This window comes from Lathyrus oleraceus, chromosome 1 (genome assembly GCF_024323335.1).
Source record: "Lathyrus oleraceus cultivar Zhongwan6 chromosome 1, CAAS_Psat_ZW6_1.0, whole genome shotgun sequence".
NCBI lineage: Eukaryota > Viridiplantae > Streptophyta > Magnoliopsida > Fabales > Fabaceae > Lathyrus > Lathyrus oleraceus.
In genome coordinates, this window is record NC_066579.1 from 313,974,100 (window position 1) to 313,996,390 (window position 22,291).

The 22,291-nt window shown below is 37.5% G+C and overlaps 1 protein-coding gene across 1 annotated transcript in view; it reads right to left on the reverse strand.

Moving 5' to 3' along the window:
* Nucleotides 1–3,661: 3,661 nt before the first annotated feature.
* LOC127104721 (sugar transporter ERD6-like 6) overlaps nt 3,662–22,291 on the reverse strand; it is a 29,821-nt gene continuing 11,191 nt past the window's right edge. Inside the window, exons 2-7 of the mRNA XM_051041888.1 lie at nt 4,804–4,839; nt 4,655–4,714; nt 4,375–4,440; nt 4,227–4,286; nt 4,008–4,122; nt 3,662–3,930 (exon numbers count right to left, since the gene is read on the reverse strand). Of these exons, the coding sequence (XP_050897845.1) occupies nt 3,818–3,930; nt 4,008–4,122; nt 4,227–4,286; nt 4,375–4,440; nt 4,655–4,714; nt 4,804–4,839 (450 nt within the window). The 3' untranslated portion in view covers nt 3,662–3,817. The remainder of the gene's footprint in view (nt 3,931–4,007; nt 4,123–4,226; nt 4,287–4,374; nt 4,441–4,654; nt 4,715–4,803; nt 4,840–22,291) is intronic.

The following is a 22,291-nucleotide window of genomic DNA, read 5'->3' on the forward strand; positions in this document are numbered from 1 at the left end:
AATTATGACCTTGGTCCCCTGCGGAGTCAGATTTTCCTGAGTTGATGTACCTTTTTTAGGTCTTTCTCGGATGTTTGGTTGATTGATATCTTTCACCCTTATACCGGTCTTAGATATTCATTCTTCCTGAGCTTGTTGTTCTTTCACCCAGTAACCGGTGTTTAGATCACATGTCTCTTTGAGCTTGTTACCCAGTAACCGGTAACATCTCACCCCTTTTGCTTCCCCTGGAGAGTCTTTGTTAGATTTCCCCAACGGAGTTTCTGTTGTGATTTTTTTTCCCTTTTGCTGTATTGGCGTTTTCCCCAATACATGCATTTTCCCCGGCAGGGAGGTTCTGTGTGAATCTTTTCCCCAGCCTGAGTCCGGATTTTCATCCGAAGTATCCTTTGTGGATAGTTTTGCTGTGTTGGCGTTTTCCCCAATACGTGCATTTCTGAGTCAGCTTGAGTCTTTCCAATAGGATTTGTTCCCTTTGGAAATTTCTTTTCCCCAGTTTGAGTCCTTTACTCCCCAGTAAAGTCTCCAGTCGAGTCGTGTCCTGCTCATGCAGTGTCAAGTTCTTGTTTCCCCTAATTAAGAGTCGTGTCCTGCTCACGAATTCTTTTTTCTTATCCCCCTAAGAGTCCCATTTGAGTCTTTGTTCCATTAGGAAGTGCACCATTCCCGTGGATGTATATTTTCTCCTGATTTTTCTTTTCTTCTTTGTGGACCCATATTCCCCACAGGGTTTGTTTGTTTTGCATTCATACATTCGCATCATGAGGTCTCTTAGGGACCAAAATTTGTCTCATTATTGTTATTTAAGCCCATTCTACCGCGTCGAGATGAAGATTTTAACCTTCATTTCTCCGGCTAGAATGACCTTAAATAGGGGCATCTGTAAGACCCCAATTTTGTCTCTAAGATCCCTCATGGCATCATATCATAACATTGCATAGCCTCAAGGATCTTTGAGCACCTTACTTCCTCCTCTGTGGGTGGGATATCTTTTGAGAGTGGTTCTTGATCACCAAGCATTGCTTGCATTTGTATATCATTGCTTTTCTTTTAATCACTAACCAAAAATGTACAAAAATATGTCATCTAACATTTGTCTTGCAGCTTAAGCAGTCAATAGGTCAAGGCAAGTCAAGTGAATCCTTTGTGCAAGGGATGAAGCTTCCATTGAGATATAGGTCATGTGATCATTATATGGAGCTTATTTGGGCTATAGGTTCATTTTGGAGCAAAATCCCCAAGTGGTTGAGGCTCAAGTTCATCAGAACAGTTTCAGGTCATCTAAGGACCAATGCAGTCAACTGTAAAGTCAACTGTGGGTTTTGAAGTGTGGAATTGGATTTCTTCATCTCATTCATGTTCAAACAAGGCTTATTCATCATGTCAAACATCAATGTTGAAGAATTTGAAGTCAGTACAAAAGTTTCCCAAAATGGAAAGTGACCTGTAATTCCAAGTTTCCAAAAATGGAAAGTTTTGGACCAACTTCAACTCAACTTTCCAACATCAAATAAGCTTCAAATTAAATTTTGTCCAACCTGAAAGTTGAAGATCTCTCTCTCCCATTTCCAAAAAGTCCAAGATCATGAGCATATGATGAATGGTTGAGGAGATATGATCAAATCATTGCCAAGTGTGCATGGGACTTCAAAAGGCCATAACTTTTGACTCATAATTCCAAATTGAGTGCTCCTTTTTGCATAATTCTTCTCATGACATGAAGTTTCCAAACCATTCATCATATTGAAATTGCATCATATGATCATTTGCATATTCATGCTTATTTTGGAGGGAAAATGGCAAATTTGAAATTGGTGCATCATGGGAACAAATCACCATTGCCATTGTGTTCATTAGAAGTTTTTGAGTGCATTTGAGCTTACATTGGTTACTGTTCATGTATGCATGCTCCATACGCCTCCATTTTCATTTTTTGGTCACACACCCTATTTTCATTTAATCACAATTAACCAATGCTAATTAACATTTTCAGCATGATTAGGACATCATATAAATACATAATCCTAACAGAATTTGAAGGATTCACCATTTTTTAGATCTAGTTTTCATCTCACACCAAAATTTTCTCCCAATCCAAATTCAATTTTCTTCCACATAAGCCTTCAATTTTCTTCCATATTCTTGTTCTATGGTGTTGATTTAGGGTAGATCAAGCATTGGATCATCAAATTTGGACCAGAATCGTGTTGTGCAAGTTCAAGAACACAAACATGGAAGTTCAAACCTGAGCTGGATCTGAGCAATTTCAAGCTTCAATTCACACATCAAGCTTCATAACATCAATATAGGATTGGATTTGCAGCTTGCCAAGCCTTGAATCGTGCGTTTTCAGGAACTGCTCTTCAAGAGGTCAAGTTTTCGAATCTCATAATTCTTAAATCCATTGACATGTTAGTGTAGATCTTTGAGTGCTGATCAATCTGATATAAAATTCGTGTGAAATGGTTGAGAAACGGATGAGTTATGCTTGATTAAAGTTTGACATGTCAAAATGTTTTTGCTCGTATCTCTTAATCCATGGCTTGTTTGGCTTAGATATTGATTGATCTGTAACCTACATTGAAAGAGCTTTCTGTTGATATCATTTTTATCGAATTCTGGAAAAAAAATTGATGTTGTGTACTGTTCCTTCACCGTCTTCACGAAGAAGACGGTTGTTTTTGCCTTGCCCCCACTACGCCAAATAAGGGAAAAGAGGGCGCTTTTTTTGGCCTATAACAGCGCTTTAAAGCGCCCTCTAATCTGGCGCTGGCATAGGTAAAGACAGCGCTTTTTTTCCTGGTGAAAGCGCTGTCTAAAGTGGCTCTTTAAGCCCTTTAAGGGCCACTTTAGAGGGCGCTTTTTAAAGAAAGCGCCCTCTAAAGTGGAAACATTTAAGGGTTTAGAGGGCGCTTTTACTGGAAAGCGCCCTCTAAAGTGGAAACTTTTAAGGGTTTAGAGGGCGCTTTTACTGGAAAGCGCCCTCTAAAGTGGAAATTTAAAGGGTTTAGAGGGCGCTTATTTTGGGAAGCGCCCTCTAAAGTGGGTGGTTATTTAAATTTTTTTTTTTAAAAGCGCTATATTTTTTTATTTATTTTAGACAACCTGTATATTGAAGCAGTACACCCAAAACTGTATAATTTGAAGCCCTTTTTCACACATTGCATTCAACAAGCCTTATATACAACAATCCATACATATACAACAATCCACTGATATATAATCGTTTAACTTCTAAAGATTCTAAATATACAACCAATTCATAACTTAAAAAGAAATAAAACTAAGTAGCAAAAGCATCTCTGAGATGTATGTTTTTTTTGCTAGCAGCAGTCTTCTTAGCAACAACCTCTTTTTGTTCAATATCAATAGCATGAACCTAAAATATCATAAAATTAGTTAGGTGAAGTATAAGATCAAGAATTAACATTTTCTATGCACAAATATCATATAATTGTGTTTATACCTTTTTTTTTTATGCAACTGACTCGATTTGCTGCGTAATCCCCTTATATTTTTGGTCCCTTATCTTTTGAAGATAGAATTGATATTTGTTTAGATGGACATGTTCCATTGTCGTAGAGGGATATTTTCAAATATCCAGCATCATCATCTACGCGAATGAGGCTTGACGACAATGGAACATCTCCATCTAAACAAATATCAATTGATACTTTCAAGTATCCCTTGCCCCTTGGTATTTTTCATATTTAACAAGACCAAAGAGCACAAAAATGAATTGAGTTGATTCAGAAAAAAAAATATGAATGTGAATACATGAGTGAACACTAGCTGAAGTGCTACTCGAAAGGAAACTTCATCTGAAAAACTGTTGTATTTCTTCAAGAGTTTTTCCCTTTGTCTCGGGGACCCAAATGGCAACAAATCCTGCTGTGAAAACACACACTGCAGTATATATTGTGAAGGTTCCTGATAAAAACATAGGAAGCTTCTGGTTAGAATCAATAGATATTTATAGAAAATTAACATAGGCAATGCACACAAACCTCCCGAACTCCAATCCAAGAGCAAATTTGCTGTTAATGTAACCAACCAGGAAAAGAACCAATTGGCAAGTGTTGCAAAACTTCCAGCTAGGCCTTTGATGTTAATCGGAAGAATCTATTATGTAAAATATATTCAACACATCAACTATCACATTATATTACAACAAAGGTTTGTTCATATAGGGTTGTCATGCATATTATTATTGAAGAAAATTGTACCTCAGACATTATAATCCATGGCATTGCTCCTAATCCCAGAGAGAATGCAATAACCATGACCTAAAAGAAATTGAAAGTTTATAATAATGAAGTTAGGGAAACAAACAATAGAAACCATCATTTGTGTAATAAAGTTGTATTTACACACCACAACTCCAGCCACCGATACGAGGCTCAATGTCGCATATAAATCAGAATCTGGTGATATATATTCCTGAGAGCAAATTCAACATAAAATATATTATCCATATAAAAAACCAAAAATATAAAGAAGAATTTACTGATATATAATCCTGTGAATCTGTGTTACAAATTTCTGAACATTTATGCATGAATGCATGTGTAATATCTAGTTAATGTATTATGTATATATAAAAATAAACAAAAAAAATGTTCAAAAATATAACAAACAAAAAAATTATTATTACCTTCAAGTAGAATGATATTGAAACAACCAAAAGACTCAAAGCCATTGCAGATGAAGAAACCTGCAATAGGAGATTTTGATTAATCTCTTATTACCCTCCAAACAAATAGTAATGTGAATGCAAAAATTATCGAAAAAGCTCAGACTCACAATAAGTAAAAGTCGGCGACCAGATTTGTCTGCTAACTACAAAGTTAAAATCGTAGCAAGAACCTAAATGACATGTAAATATTGTTCAGATTATGGTCTGATAAATTTGGAGCGTTACAAATTTAGTTTCCTTTCGGTCGAACCTGAACAGCACCAAAAATGAACAATAGCGAACGTCAGAAGAGAAACCAAGTAATATGAAGATTAGAAAAATACCTATGGTGTCAAAATCGAACAGCTAACAACGAATTAATAGAAGGAGGAAACGTCGTAGATCTAACAGAGGTGGAAGGAGAACGCCTTAGAAGTAGCGAAAATCGTAGCAGTGAGAACCCTAACGTGAAAAAGAACGAAAATAATAGAGAGTGAAATAACAAAACGTGCAGTATGTTATAATTTTAATGTTTACTAAAGGGGACCTTAGAGGGCGCTTGTGGAAAAAAAGCGCCCTCTAAAGGGGGTCTAAGAGGGCGCTTATGAAAGCGCTCTCTAAGGCTTTCCAAAAGCGCTTTATAAACTGGAAATGCACATGGACTTATAGAGCGCTTTTTTAAAAGCGCCCTCTAAGGGTAACCTTAGAGGGCGCTTTCTAAAAAGCGCCCTGTATTGTTGTCCCTCTATCTCCTCCTTATTTTTTCGCTTCACCTTAGATGGCGCTTTATTACAAAAGCGCCCTCTAAAGTGCACTGTCTATTCCAGTTGTTCGCTCCTTATTTTTTCGCTTCACTTTAGAGTGCGCTTTTGTAATAAAGCGCCCTCTAAGGTGCGCTGTCTATTCCAGTATTTTGCGTAGTGCCCGCCGCTAGCGCCACCGTCTGGTTCATGATGAGCTGGCCTAGGGTTTTGTCCATATTCATGTCCACGTGAGCGCTTATTTGGCCAATTGATTGGCCTAGCTTCCTTTGACCATGCCACTTGTGCACTTGACTCGCTGACTGTAGCGCCAACGCATTATTGAAACTGCACCGTTTTGGCTAGCGCTTCGCTTCGATTCCAGGCGCTAGCATTTTGGAATTCTTTTATTTTCAGCGCCTCATTTGAATTCACACATGGTTCGATTCCTGATGACAACACTTTTTCAAATTAATTCCTCATTGTGCCTTTCCCTCCAAATTTCATATGCATTGCTTCATTTCATTTCAAATATATTTTCCAACTTCAAAAATGCATATCAATTTGAAAAATCATCCAATTAATTCCAGGTTTTTTGCTACATGATCCTTGAAATGTCTAGAATTTTATGGTTTTGATTTTAGGATTTTACCATTGCTGGATTTTGAATTGTGACTGTTTAATTGAACATGTGTGCATTTGTGACATTGCTCCATTCTTTCTATCATGAAATGCTCAATAGTGATCCAATTGCCATGAAATTTTGCATGATTGTTCCTAACATGTTGATGGATGTTTGAGGCTTGATTGTGCATTTTTCTCATTTGCCATTTCTGTTTTATACACATGATTGCATGGTGTGACAATGTGTGTCACACAATTTGATGATCAACTTGTGCATTTTCATTTCCATATCAAATGAGCTTCTCTGTTTATGATTTTTGGTATGATGATTGTATTGGACATGTTGTATGGTCATAAAAATTTCCAGAATTGTTTGACTCATTTCTATTTTGATATAGAATTTTGATTCTTAATGATCAATTGAATGCTTTGAAATTGTCTTTGTCTTCTCTTGCTTATTACATGCCCTTGCTTGATGATTTTGACTAGATCCTTTTTAGGACATGTTCATGATTGATTAAAGATGATTCATGTTAATTTTTAGCTTCTGTTTTGGATTTTTACTTCACTTTTGACCCTAGGCTTTGCCTTAGGGGTTTGGACTCACATTTTGAGTTGTGCATTTCAGGTTTTCAAGCAATTAGCCACATTGGTTGATATGATCTCATCACTTGAGATACAAGTTATTTTGGTTGACTAACCTTGCTGTTTTGTAGGACTTTTGGTATGGTGAATCAATTTAGTTTGCTTGCATCTTATGCCTTGCACCATTGTTGTCTGATGATTGGTTGTCTGACTATTGTTGATTGTCTGATTTGTCTGAATGTAAATATTGACTGGTTTAGCTTTTCTTACAGGTACTTTAGCCGCTTTAACTCATTATTTGAGTTGCTTTGCTTTGCTTGTGGTTGGCATACCACTTAGGTAAATTCCTACTCTCCATGTAGTCTAGAAGACCTGTCATGTTATTTTGGCAGGCACCTGTCTGAAGCCCTCCTTAAGAGGCCATGTTTTTGTTTGTTTATATTTGTGTCGTGTACTTCAAAGACCTCCTAAGTGAAGAGGCATTGGCAGATAAAAGGGATGTGCAATCCATTCCCTGCTATTCAGTTGAGTCCTTCATCTTGCTCACACCATGTGTTGACGCATTTTGAATAAAAACCCAAAATCTTGTACTTAGAGTCAGTCATTGTGGAATAGAGTTCCTCATTCTGGACTCCCACACATTCTTTGATTCAAGCTCACCCAGGCCCGGGTTAAGAGCTATGAGGCATAACCCTCATCTCCATTTCATCTGCTCACCCTAACTCTCAATGTTAGAGGTTAAGAGCCTGACCACCCTTCCAGTATTTGGCTTGTTTGTCAAGGTCGATATGACCCCTTGACTAAAGCCCAACCTTGTATTGAGCCCCTTGGTTGTGTATAGTGTGTGATAACTGACTACTTGTTTGCTTATTTGTCCATCTGTGCATAATTGTTTGTGTGTGCCTCTGTGCATTATTTTCATCTTTGAGCATTAATTGTATATCATTTCATGATCATTGTTCATACTTCGTGACATTTTGTTTTATCCATTGAGGAGTCAATTGTAAGTCCAGTTATTGGCATTTGTTTCCTGTGATCTGGTAGGAGTTGGAACTAAGACCATTAATTGGCATTCCATTTCCTTGGAGGCTAGTATAAGTCCATTGATTGGCACCTGGTTTCCATGTTTTCTCTGCTTTGTGAGGCTAGTATAAGTCCATTGATTGGCACCTGGTTTCCATGGTTTCTTTGCTTTGTGAGGCTAGTGTAAGTCCATAGATTGGCATCTGGTATCCATCTTTGTTTTGTGAGTCTGGTATAAGTCCATTGATTGGCATCTGGTTTCCTTTTATTTTGGCTATCTTTGATACATGCTTTATCTTGTTTTGCCCTTGTGTTTGACCTATTCCAAAGGAACTTCCTTGGATCATTTCTATGATCTTGAGAAAGCAACTCCTATCTTGTCCCTCAACCCTCACCCTTTTGTGCATAACTTTGAACCTTGTTTTCATCCTTAACTCAAAACCAAAAAACTTTTGTGCAAACATTTTCACTTGTTTTCAAAACTAGAAACCTAGGCCTTAAGCCTTTGATTTTCAAACTTCATTTTCATAAATACTCATTGTGAATAAACTTTAATGTCAACTTTGACTTCATTTTGTGAATAATTCCAAATGGTTAATTCAACCCACTCAATTGCTTTTTGTGGCTCTTGTCCACTTCTTGATATGTTTTCATGCATTAGCTATAGATCTGAATTATCATAGTGGTTGATGTAAATCTCACCACATCCTTAGTGATTGAATTGTAAGACTTCCATGCTTATTATAGGGTTAACCCCTCACTAGCGTGTTGAAGTTGTTCTCACATGGTGGATTGTTGGTTCAGGTTGAGTTTTCTCCCGTTGATAATGAAAGACCTTAAAGGCTTTTGTTTAAAATCAATCCACTCACTGTTTGGAAATCTTTTAGCCGAACTACGGCGTTTTGATCCTTATCTTTCATGAAAGGTACGTAGACAATGGGTTTCATCCATCCAAACACAAAAATAATAAAATTGTATATTCTTCTCTCATCCCTTCAATCAATGTTTGCACAAAAATATTTCATAAACAAATAATTGATACAACAAGTTGTGAAAATAGGTTCCCTTAGAGTACTAAGGATGTTGTGGGTGCCTAACACCTTCCCACAACATAATTACCCCCTTACCCAGATCTCTGACCTTTTATTAGTTTTCTATGCGTAAAACTTCTTAGGCTTTTGTTCGCTTTCTAGCCATTCCTTTGGATAAATAGAAGTGCGGTGGCAACTCTATCTTGTATGCTTTGCTTTTGATTTAATCAATAAATCATAAAGTGACGAATACACCGCTACAGTCACAAAATAATATACACAACAATACAACCAATATGAAAAGTAGGCAAAACCCACTAAGGGAGCCCTTTTCACATTTGTTGTAAGGTTGGTATTTTGTGAAAATTTGTTTGTGCAAACATGATTGAAGAGATGGGAAGAGAATATACAAATTATTTACATTTTTTGTGTTTGGATGGATAAACCCATTGCCTACGTACCATCTTAAAAAAAGATTAGGATCAAAACCTCGTAGTTCGGGGTAAAAATCTCAAAACAAGTTGGTGAATTGATTGGTCCAAAAGCCTTAAGGTCTTTTGTTATCCAAGAGAGAAAACTCAACCTAAAACCACAAATCCACCATGTGAGGATAGCTTCAACATGCTAGTAAGGGGTTAACCCTATAATAAGCATGGAAGACTCATTGTCCATCACTAAGGATAAAGGTGAGTATTACATCTACCTCAAGGATAACTCAAACCTAATAGCTAAAGGTTATGAAAAGTTTTGATTAAGGAAGTGGCCATTGAAACCACAAAAAGCATTTGAATGAGTTATATTTACCAATGAAAAGTATTTACAAAGTATGGTCAAAGTTGACTTAAAGATTCAATTCAAAATAAGTGTTATGAAAAGGAGTTTGAAAATCAAAAGCATAAGGCTTAGGTTTCTAATGTTTGAAAAGAAATGTTAAATGTTTGCACAAAAGTTTTGGCTTGGGTTAGAGTGGAGGGAAGAAGAAGAATGACTAAAGTCCTAAACATACAAGAGATGAAGGATAAGAAACAAGACCACAAATGGAGTTCCTCTCTTGAGATCATATTGATGATCCAAGTAGCTCCCATCCTTTGGAATAAGCAAGCAAATAAGTGTAAACTCAAGCAATCAAATCAATCAAGCAAGCTCTTAGAAGATCCCCAATGGCTCTTGTATCTTTCTCCTTTGAAGCACATGACAATGGTTCTTCAATTTGGCTCAAATAGGATTTCCTAGCACAAAAGCACACACATCAAAAGGTTCCATGAAGCAAATCAAGAATGGACAAGAGTGAGTTTAGAGATTTGGTCCTTCTAATCCATCTTCAACATTAAGGTCCTTTTACTCCAATTTTTCATAGGGAATTGTCCTAGAAACTAAGTCCATTTGTCCATTTCTTTGCATTTGGTCCACAATAATCAAAACAAAACACAAGCACAATAATATATACACAATTATGTGCTCAAGTGAGCAAAAGGCAAATTGCATTAACATAAACATGTGCTCAAATGAGCAAAGAGCAAAAGCAAATGAATAATATGTACAAGAATAGTAAATTGCATAAATATAAAGTGCTAGAAGTAAATGTTAATGGTTAATAGTTAGTGTTAATAGTTAGTGTGCCATAAGGCAAATTTAGCGTTATGTTAAGCAATCGTAATTGGACTTATATAGAAGTCACAACTATCTGAGGCCGGTCAATAATAATGTAGGCAACAACACAAGTTAGAGGTCTTGATTAGTGAATCAAACTCCAACAACTTGCCATGCCAAAAAGAAGATGAGAAATGATCTTGTATTGATTTAGGTTCTTTGCATGATTTAGGAAGCAACCTATCCTTAATACAAAGCCATTCCCTTGATCCAGGATCAAGATGAATTAGATTTGAATCAAGGAAGATTAAACCTCCATGTATCAATGCTAACCACCAATCTTTAACTCATTGATCAAAAAAAAGAAAAAGAAGAAGAAGAAGATGAAGAATTAAAGTGCATTAATGGAAATAGAATGAGATAATCAACAAGCATTGACCAAAGATAAAGAAGATCAAGGTTAAATAATAGAAAACAGAAGCAAAATGAAGATTAGAAGTCAAGAAACAAATAAAATATTTTTGGCATTTTTTAATATTAAAATAAAACTTGAATTAAAATAATAAAGAAGGGTCAAACTTCAAACTTACTTCAAATCAACTTTGAAAAGTCCAAGTAAATTATCCCAAGTTCAACAAGGTCAAAAAAAGATTGACAAAAAATTTCAGCATTTTTAAAAGTCAGAAACTATTTTAAATCAATTAAAAATGCATAAAAATAACCTAATTGAACTAAAATCTTAAATAAATCTCAAATCAATTAATAAATTGATGAGAATATTTTTCATAGATCTATCATCATTCAAAGAGGTTGGAAAAATATTTTGGTATTTTTTTAATATCAAAAACTATTTTAAATGAATTAAAAACAATCAGAAAAGAGAAAATTACTAAGAAATATCAAATGATAAAATAAAAAATATTAAAAATCATTTTTAGAAAGTAGAAATTAAAAGGAGAAGAATGAAATTGGTCCCATAATTTTTGGACCAATAATGAGAGAGATATGAATTTTAGAAATAAAATGAAATTAAAAGAAATTAAAGAAATTAAAATCAGAAATTAGAAAAAGAGAAAAAGCGTGGAGCGTTGGATGATCCTTCATTAATTGACGTGGATCATCACACGGCCTAGAAGCACGCGTTCACCAAACTCCTTAGTCAAATGAGACACACTCGGCCTTTAATAAAGTCATAACAATGGATGCACGAGATTCAATCTGGAAAAGGCAATGGACGCTCCTGATTGAATCTGGAGACCAGACGGTGGCCAGTGCCATCGTCTTCTCCGGCCAGCTCCGGCGAGGTTCAAAAATTGCAGAGAAAAAAATGGCAACCAAAATGCACTATCCAGGCATCATTCGAAAGCTGGGGTGATGTACATCACCCCTATTCCATTCAATTCCATTCTAGATCTCTAGATTGAGAGAAATCAGAAGTGGAAATTATGTGGTGTTCATATGAACTTCATGATTTTCAAAAATTGAAAGCATAGCAATGTTGCCTCTATGCAGAGGACTTCAGATCACACGAGAACAAAGCAAATAGAGCAATATACAAGTTGGTTCAAAGCAAATAACAGTTGAAGTAAACCTTTGAATTGCAAGGCTTTGAGTCAAGATCTGTGGATGCTTTTGCTAACAGTAGGCACTATGGATCAAGAAGAGAAGGTTTAGGAACTTTGAGATCTGAAGATTGATCAATGAAATCAAAATTCAGATCTGAAAAATTTGAAGAGAAATGAGATAGTTCCTTTAGTGATGGCTAGGATTTCAGTTGAGCAGCAATTGGGGCACCTTTAGGTTGAAGAAATGAGAGGCCAAGGCATTGTATTTATAGCTGAGCAAGGCTGAATTGCATGATCAAATCGTGTGCATGGATGGAAAGGGCCTCCATGCATGGGCCTGTACAGGCGCATGGAGGGCCCAATTCCACTTGGAAATGGAAGCTTATGCATGATGTAAGTAGAATGGACGTGCAGATTGGATTGTATGAGCTCATGCATGGCAATTGAAATGATTTTCACAAAATGCACTATTACATTCAAGTCTTCGAAAATGCCCTGTCCAAACTTGAAATGTAACCTCATGAGTAATGGTTGGAAAGCTTATTGCATAAGGAACAAATGTTATGTTGATCAAAACTCCATTTGGGCCTTGTAAATTAATGAAAATTGAACTTGAAGTGTAGGGTGCAAAACATGCATGTGTGACAATTTCAAAATTGGCCAAAGTTCAAGCCCTTCTGTCTCAATGATTCAAGCTCAATAAATTTGGACTTAAATTTGGACTTAAATTTTGCATCATTTGGAGTTTTGATGAAGACGTTATGGGCACTTGAAGTTGGACTTTTTCACATTTCAATGCATTTGGTCCAAAGTGACCTATAATGTTTTGCATTATCACATGTATTTATTTTGAGATTTTGGAATTTTGCTCAACATAACATTTGAAGTATAAACCTTAAGCTTTCCAATGAATTTTATTCCACCTCAAAATCATGAAAAATGAAGGAGTTATGTCCTTGGGAAGTTGACCCAAAATTAGGGTTTCAGTCAAAATGACCTATAATGTCTTGGAATGGAGGATGACTTTCCAAGCTTCAAATAAATTTTTTATGAACATGAAAGTTGTTCATATAGTCCTTAAGAACATTGTTTCTCTTGGGGTCATCTCCATTTGACAAACACATAAAAAGTTAGGTCTCAGTGCATTTCAAAATAGTCAGATGAATTGACTGATCAACTTCTCAAGTCCAAACCTCATATCTTGATGAATTGATGATTGAGGGCACTCAAATTAGTTCAAATATGAATGAAATGATGAATTAAATAACTTCCCTTGATTGTATTTGACCATGGGTTGAGGTTGCTTCATGAGCAAGACACAGTTGATAAACAGATGAATTAGGGTTTCCTTGGGAAACAAATCTCAAACCCTTTGATTTGCTTTGGTCAAAATTATTAATTGAGATACTTGGGAGGCATATTTGATAAATTAGAGATTTGGGAACCATAGCCATGCTTGCCTTCCTCGTCTCTTGGCCATATCAATGCACATAGGATCTCCTAGAAGCTTTAGACCTTGTGACTGCTCAAGCTACAAACAAGAGATGTTAGTGACATATTTTTGTGCTTTTGGTTAATAGATAAAAATGATAAAAGCAATGATATACAATTCAAGCATGCCTGGTGATCTCAAACCAACTCACAAGAGATCCCACCCAAAGGCAAAGGGAGCCAAGATGCTTATGATCCTTGAGGCTATGCAAATGCAATGCTATGATGTCATGAGGGATCTTAGGGTCAAAATTAGGGTATTACAGTCTTAGGACCTTAAAATACCTAATAAAAAACCAAAGCCCTACAAAATGTTTGGTGGACTGTTGATCTTGATCTTAACTTTTGGACTTAGGATTAGGCAACATTCCATATGCAAAGGGACTTGGCCAATGCCAACATTTTGAGACCAAGTTATTGTGAGCCTTCATCTGATGCAAGTATTGGGATTTATTTGAGTTCATCGACTATATTTTCTTGATGCCAATTGTTATTTTGATCTTGTGTCTAATGCTTTTCTCTGAGTTAATCAAGGAGTATTTCGTCTGATACATGAGAAGACAAAGAAGACTGCTAGCTATGGAATTGCTTGCTTGGATATGGCTATCTTTATTTGATGCCTTGATCTTCATGATGTTTGATATTGCTAATTGCTTGATTCAGAGTCCAAAGGGAAAGTGGGTTTTCTATATGACATTCTTGTCTATTGGATTTCATCCCATTGGTCAGATCTTTTCAACTCTTAACTTTTAATTTTATGCTTAGGATTAGTCTCTTCATCTTCTCCTACTTCTTAAATTTTAAAATCTCTCCCCCTTTTCAAAAACTTTCTTTGCTTGCGATTTCAAACTTAGACTTGTTTCAAATTAGAGACTTTGGCCTTATGCCAATGAATTTTCAAACTTTTTCTTAAATCAAATTTGTAAATAAATCTAATCATATTAACTTAAAATTTCAAAAGACAAAAAGAACTAATACTCATTCAAACTTTTGGGCCCTTTGTGCCCCTTTTCACTTAACTTTTGATTAAAAGTAATCCACCCATTTTGAAATTATTACCACGAACTACGAGGTTTTGATCCCTCATTTTTATGATGGTACGTAGGCACAAGTCCGAAGGTCTTGTCAAACACAAAAACATAACCAATAAATTCTTTTCTCATCCCCACACTCTATTTTTTCAAACATATTTTATACTAAACACATATACACGCATAAAAAAGTGCTCCCTAGGAGTACCTAGGACACTTTGGGTGCTAATACCTTCCCTTTGTGTAACCAACCCCCTTACCTATAATCTCTGGCATTTTACTAGTTTTGATTTGAAAACTTCTGATCTTTGGGTTTTGTTCGTACTTTTCCCTTTTCCTTTAGAAACAATAAAAGCGTGGTGGCAACTCTGGTTTTATTGATGTTAATCTTATCCATGGCTTGATGGTCATGAATTTACCGCTACAGAAATTAAGTGGCGACTCTGCTGAGGAGTAGTCCGTAGCGGGTTTAGCCTACTTTTTTTATGTGTATATATTTGTATATCTGATGTTTGTATACGTGTTTGTATGATATAATCTTCTTGTTATGCTTGGTGATCTCTGAGTGGTGAGATAAGTTCTAACCCGAACTTGAGTGCAATTAAGATAGGAGGATGGTATAGTCATGTTCGACTTGTGTGGAGTAGTCCTTAAGAAGTTAGCCTGAGATCTATCTACTCAGTGGAGACCCTTTTGGAGTTACTGATGTCACACAAGTTATTTGTGGATAGGCATTACTTTCTCTGATTTGGGGTCCGAGAAGCTGAGGACCGTAGAACATTTAACCCAACTTGGCCTATTTAGGACGTAGTGCGGAGACTGTTCAGGTGTAGACTTGATAACAGTTGTTACACGATACTACACTCAGACGAGTTTCTCTTGAGAATATTATGGATTGATGAGTCAGTCATCCTAACCTGTAATATCCGATAGATGGGATTAAGACTTTGGTAACTTTTTAGAACATGATCTATAGGTTTTTATCCTTAGTACCATCTTTTGGGGTGGTTCTTAACCTGACTCCATGCTCGTGACTCACAACAAACCCTTTGATTCTTGGTTAATCCAATCAAGTCTTGTCAATATCAATGGAACTTGGGTGTTGATAAGGTGAAAACCATAATCCACCAAAATGGATGATTGATCTTGATGACGACTTGATCCATCCATTGACCTTTGCTTGTGTTTGCCTTGTGTGTGATCCCTTGTTTGTGATTGTTGCATTCATGCATTCATGCACATCATAACATTCATCACAAAAATAAATTTCAAGGAACTGAGGTCTTATTTGCCAATATTTTCAGACCATTCATTGTGGACGAAGGAACACTAAGAAGTATAGTTTTAGATGTCCGGATTTGAAAGAGCTAAGGAAGTTGCCATCCTTTGTACTAGATCCCTTGGACTTCATGCAATGCCATGGGAAGCTTTTGTATGTATTATTTGTAGATGTAGTTGAAGGACTTCTGAGTGTTTTGGTTCAGTTCTATGACCCTCTCTACTGATGCTTCACTTTTCCCGATTATCAGCTTATGCCTACGTTAGAGGAGTATGTCCATCTCTTGGGAATACCCGTATCTGACAAAGTGCCTTTTACTGGATTGGAGGAGATTCCTAGATCTCATATCATAGCTGAAGCTCTTCATCTGAAGAAATCTGAGATTGAGACTTATTTGGTGAAGAAAGGAGGTATTCTTGGGTTGACTTCTGAGTTCCTCATTGGTAAAGCTACTGTCTTTGCTCAAGCTGGTAGTGTGGATGCTTTTGAAGCCATCTTTGTGTTGCTCATCTATGGTTTGGCCTTGTTCCCTAACATTGACGGTTTTGTTGATGTTAACGCCATTAGAATCTTCTTAAATGGGAATCCTGTTCCGAATTTGTTGGGTGACATGTATTTCTCTTTGAACTTAAGGAATTCTAAAAGGTGGTGGAACTATTGTGTGTTGTGTTCCTCTTCTATATAAGTGGTTTATTTCGCACTTACCTCAGACGCCTGCTTTTAGAGAACAAGCAATGTCTACGGTGGTCTCAGAGACTTATATCTCTCACTAATGATGATTTGTTTGGTATGACTCTGCATTGAGTAGCTTGGGTATTATTGATAGTTGTGGTGAATTCTCTAATGTGCCCCTCGTTGGTACACAAGGAGGAATCAACTACAACCTTGCTTTGGCTCGTCGTCAACTTGGGTTCCCCTTGAGAGATAAACCTAATAACACTCGGTTAGAAGGTATTTTTTATCAAGAGGGTAAAGATCCCCAATATTTGAAGCAGAAGATGATACGTGCTTGGCATGATGTGCATAGGAAAGGAAGATCCGAGCTTGGTCCATGCAACTGTGTAGCTTTGGAAGCTTACACCATTTGGGTGAAGAAGAGAGTCTTGGAGTTGAAGATGTTGTATGCTTGTGAAAGAAATATGTCTTTGGTTGTGGTTGAGCCATCAACTCTCCCTAACCAAGATATAGAGGAGTTGGAAGACGCACTCACTAAGATAAAGCAAGAAAGAGATATGTGGAAAGAGCGGTTACATGCTTTCAGCTGAAAGCATGAGGAGTTGCAGCTTGAGTCGAAAGACAAACACGCGCTTATTCAACTTCTTGAAGACCTAGGATGAAGAGACAAAGAAAGCCAGAGGATCCATCTTCCTCTAGTATGCCTCATCCATCCGGTGCTTGGAAGAAGATTGTGGACTAGCTTGTCCTTGAGAAAGCTCAGATGAAGACATATTTTGAGTTCGAGATTCGACGCATTCGAAGGAAGTATGCGCCCACAACCAAATCTTCTGACACTGTTGCTAAGGGATCCTTAGGATGATTAGTTTCCTTTTATCTTGTATTTGTACTTTGGTTTATGAAATTGTACTTAGTGTAATACTTCCAAATTTTATGAATAAAAGGAGATTTTATGGCAAATTGAATTGTTATTGTTATTATTTGAATATATATTTGCAAATATAACTTCATATGTTCCTTGAAATTAAAAAACAAACAAAATATCGCATTTCATGCATCATTTGCATAGCAGGTTTTCTTCTGCCAGATGTCTTATCAGTTATTCTTCTGTGCTTCAACCAAGCTGACTCACCGATACAACACCCGCGCTAATCAACTCAATATCATGGAACATTTGGAACAAGAGAATAGAGAGCTGAAGGATGAGATTTCACGGTTGACTGCTATGATGGAGTTTGTTCTTGCTGCGTAGAATCAGTCTTCACCAACTCCTGCACTACTAGCCAATCCGGTCCTTCCATGCATGCTGGATTCCTGTGGGGAATGCCGTCCAACTTTGTCCCTGAAGGGTTTGCACCCACTTTTGTTTCTATATCGGCATCTATCTCGGTCATGTCTGTGCCTCCTCCAGTTGTTCATACTTTGCCTCGTGTTGAGTACACCATCTACCATTCTGATCCATCTGAGGGCCCAGACCTATACGAGAAGATGGACGAGATGAAGGATCAGTTCCTTGAGCTGCGAAAAGAGTTGAATACGTTGAGAGGAAAAGACTTGTTTGGGAAAAGTGCTGCTGAACTTTGCCTAGTGCCGAATGTGAAGATCCTGATGAAGTTCAAAGTCCATGACTTTGAAAAGTATAAGGGAAACACTTGTCCACTAAGCCACCTTATTATGTATGCCAGAAAGATGTCAACTCAAACTGAAAATGATCAGTTGCTGATTCACTACTTCCAAGACAGTTTGACTGGTTCTTCTTTGAGATGGTATATGGGGTTGGACAGTGCAAGTATACATACTTTCAACGATTTAGGTGAAGCTTTTGTTAAGCAGTACAAATACAATGTTGATATGGCACCTGATAGAGACCAGTTGATGTCTATGTCTCAGAAGGATAAGGAGACGTTTAAAGAGTATGCTCAGAGGTGGAGGGAGCTTGCTGCTCAGATTAATCCTCCAATGGAAGAGAAAAAGATGACGAAGATTTTCCTGAAGACTTTGAGTTCATTTTACTACGAACGCATGATTGCCAGTGCCCTAGGTGACTTTACCGAAATGGTACATATAGGGATGAGGTTAGAAGAGGGAGTCTGTGAAGGATGTCTATCTAAGGAGGAAGCATCGTCCAGCAAGAAGTACGGTGGTAGTTTCTCCAAGAGGAAGGAGGGGGAAACCAATTCAGTACATGTAGGGAGGTAGAAGAGGCCTCATATCAGAAGGAGTTCTCAATCGCGTCAGCATCAACATCAGGTTTCATCAGTAATTCCTGTGTTTTCTAACAATTCCAACAATCAATCAGTCCTGATTCAGCAACAACAACGTCAACAACAACTGTAACAAAGAACCAACAACAACAACAACAATAATCAGCAACAAAGTTTTGAGAGGAAGAAGGTATCTTTTGACCCTATTCCTATGTCCTATGTAGAATTATATCCATCTTTGGTTCTCAAGAACTTACTTCAACCCAGAAATCCACCACAGATTCCCGAGCCACTTCCATGGTGGTTCAAACCTGAACTCCATTGTGCCTTTCACCAGGGAGCCCCTGGTCATGACATTGAGAACTGCTACCCATTGAAGTACGAAGTACAAAATCTTGTGAAGAGTGGGATGGTGTCCTTTGAGGACCGTGTGCCTAATGTGAAATCTAATTCGTTGCTCGCTCATGGTAATGCTTCTGTCAACATGGTAGATGGTTGTCCTTGAGAGTATAAGGTTTATGATGTCCGCCATATCAGACAGTCTTTGGTTGCAATTCATAGAGATATCTGTTTGGTCAGTGATTATGAGCATGACCATGATGGTTGTGTGGTATGCAGCGTGAACCCTCGAGGATGTGTTATTGTCAAGAGGGATATTCAGAGGTTAATGGATGAAGGGATTATCCAATTTTGTCAGTCGAGAGATATAAATGATGTGAATGTGATTGTTCTGGTGTTTAAGACCCTTGAGCGGGTAGTAATCCAATTTGATAGCAACAACAACAACATCGTCAATAGATCAGTATCGCCGTTGGTAATACGGTTAGCGGGCCCCGTCCTGTATGCATCCGATAAAGCTGTGCCTTATCAGTATAATGCCACAATGGTGGAAAATGGTCAAGAGGTTCCTTTACCCATAGCAGATTCTGTGGTAAATATAACTGATACTGCAAAGGTGACCCGTAGCGGTCGTGTTTTCGGTCCGGTCTTTCCAAAAGAAGTAGAGGATGTTGTAGCCAATAAGAAGGCATATATTCCAGTGGTGAATCCAGTTAGCGCTCCAGTGTGTCAGTCTGGTGAATCCAGCAAACTGAAGACTAACGATGATGATGAGGTATTGCATTTGATTAAGAGGAGTGAATTTAATGTGGTGGAGCAGCTGCTCCAAACCCCGTCAAAGATTTCAATTTTGTCTCTGTTAATGAATTCTGAGGCACATAGAGAGGCGATGCAGAAAGTACTTGAGCAAGCCTACATTGAACATGATGTAACTGTAGATCAATTTGAACACATTGTTGCTAACATTACTTCCTGTAATAATTTGAGTTTTTGTGATGAAGAGCTTCCTGAGAAAGGTAGAAATCACAATCTGGAACTCCACATCTCAATGAACTGGAAGGAGGATGCACTGTCCAACGTATTGGTCGATACTGGTTCGTCTCTGAATGTGCTTCCAAAGTCAACTATGTCCAGACTTTCTTATCAAGGCACCCCAATGAGGTACAGTGGCATGATTGCCAAAGCATTCGACGGTTCTCGAAAAACCGTCATTGGTGAAGTGGACCTTCCAGTCAAGATAGGTCTGAGTGATTTTCATATTACTTTTCAAGTGATGGATATTCACCCGGCCTATAGATGTTTATTGGGAAGGCCATGGATTCATGAGGCAGGAACAGTGACATCTACTCTACACCAGAAGCTTAAATTTATGAAGAACGACAAGCTTGTAGTTGGTGGTGGAGAGAAGGCGCTTTTAGTGAGCCATCTTCCATCCTTTTCTTATGTTGAAGCTGGGGAGGAGGTTGGAACTTCGTTCCAAGACTTGTCTATTGCTGGTGAAGTGAAGAAAACTGGGGCACCCATGTCTTCTTTGAAGGATGCTCAGAAAGCTATTGAGACTGGCAGCACCGATCAGTGGGGTCGTGTGATAGAGATTGCTGAAAACAAGAATAAGGACGAATTGGGATTTCAACTAGGGTCGCTCGATGTCAAAGCTGAAGATGTGCAACCGAATTTCCGCAGTGGAAGGTTCATTCATGGTAATGATCAACACTCAGCTGTTGTGATCGAGGATGATGACGATGAAGACGAAGCTTGCGCCAACTTTGTGACGCATAGCCAGACTTGCAACAATTGGGTTGTTGTTGATGTTCCTACCTTTATTCATCGCTCTAAGTAACTTGTTTTCATTTTTAAGAAAAATCCTTCTCCTTTGCCTAAGGGAGAAGCGAACATTGTTGGGCATTTCTATTATCGTCAATAAAATACAATTTTGTTCATCCACATCTATGATGTTTTATTTTTAATTTTTGCTTTTCTGAAAATGGTAATCACAAAAAACATAAATAAATAATAATCTTCCATCTGCATAATATTTGGTCACAATTTAGTTCTCTAAAATAAAAAATATCAAATCATTATGCAGGTTGGTTTCCCAAACCCATTAAATACAATGATCATACTCCCTCTTCAAACTTTGATTTCCCTGTGTTTGAGGCTAAGGAAGAAACTGATGATGAAGAAGTATCTGATAAATTATCTCGTTTACTTGAGCATGAGGAAAAGGCCATTCAGCCATTCGAAGAGCAGATTGAACTAGTCAACTTGGGTTCCGAAGATGATGTGAAAGAAGTCAAGATTGGGTCTCAACTGTGTCCAGAAGCTAAGAAGGGGTCGACTGATCTTCTTCGAGAGTATTCAGATGTATTTGCTTGGTCCTATCAAGACATGCCTGGGTTGGATTCTAAGATTGTGGAGCATAGATTGTCGTTGAAGCCAGAATGCCCTCCGGTCAAGCAGAAGTTGAGGAGGACTCATCCTGATATGGCAGTGAAAATCAAAGAGGAATTATAGAAGCAGATTGGTGTTGGTTTCCTTGTAACCTCCGAATATCCACAGTGGGTGGCCAATATTGTGCATGTTCCGAAGAAGGATGGAAAAGTCTGCATGTGTGTTGATTATAGAGATTTGAATAAAGCTAGTCTGAAAGATGATTTTCCTCTACCACACATTGATATGTTGGTAGACAATACAACTAAGTTCAAAGTATTTTCGTTTATGGACGGTTTTTTCGGTTACAATCAGATCAAGATGGCACCTAAAGATATGGAGAAGACCGAGTTCATTACACCATGGGGAACATTCTGTTATAGAGTGATACCTTTAGGTTTAAAGAATGCTAGTGCAACATACCAGAGAGCTATGACCACTCTTTTTCATGACATGATGCATAAAGAGATCGAGGTTTATGTTGATGATATGATTGCCAAATCAAGTGATGAAGAAGAACATGTTGAGCATTTGTTGAAGCTATTCTAATGTTTGAGGAAGTACAAACTCCACTTGAATCCTAATAAATGTACTTTTGGTGTTCGTTCTGGTAAGTTGTTGGGATTTATTGTCAGTGAGAAGGGTATTGAAGTTGATCTTGCCAAGATCAAAGCAATACAAGAGATGCATGTGCCCAAAACTGAGAAGCAAGTCAAAGGTTTTCTCGGCCACTTGAATTATATCTCAAGATTTATATCGCATATGACTGCCGCATGTGCGCCTATATTCAAGCTTCTTCAAAAAGATCAGTCTTGTGATTGGACCGAAGATTGCCAGAAAGATTTTGATAGTATCAAAGAGTATTTACTTTAGCCTCAAGTTCTGTCTCCGCTCGTTGATCATGTATTTGCCTGTGCTCGATGAGAGTATGGGTTGTGTTCTTGGTCAACAAGATGAATCTGGAAAGAAAGAGTATGCCATTTACTACCTCAGTAAGAAGTTCACCGAT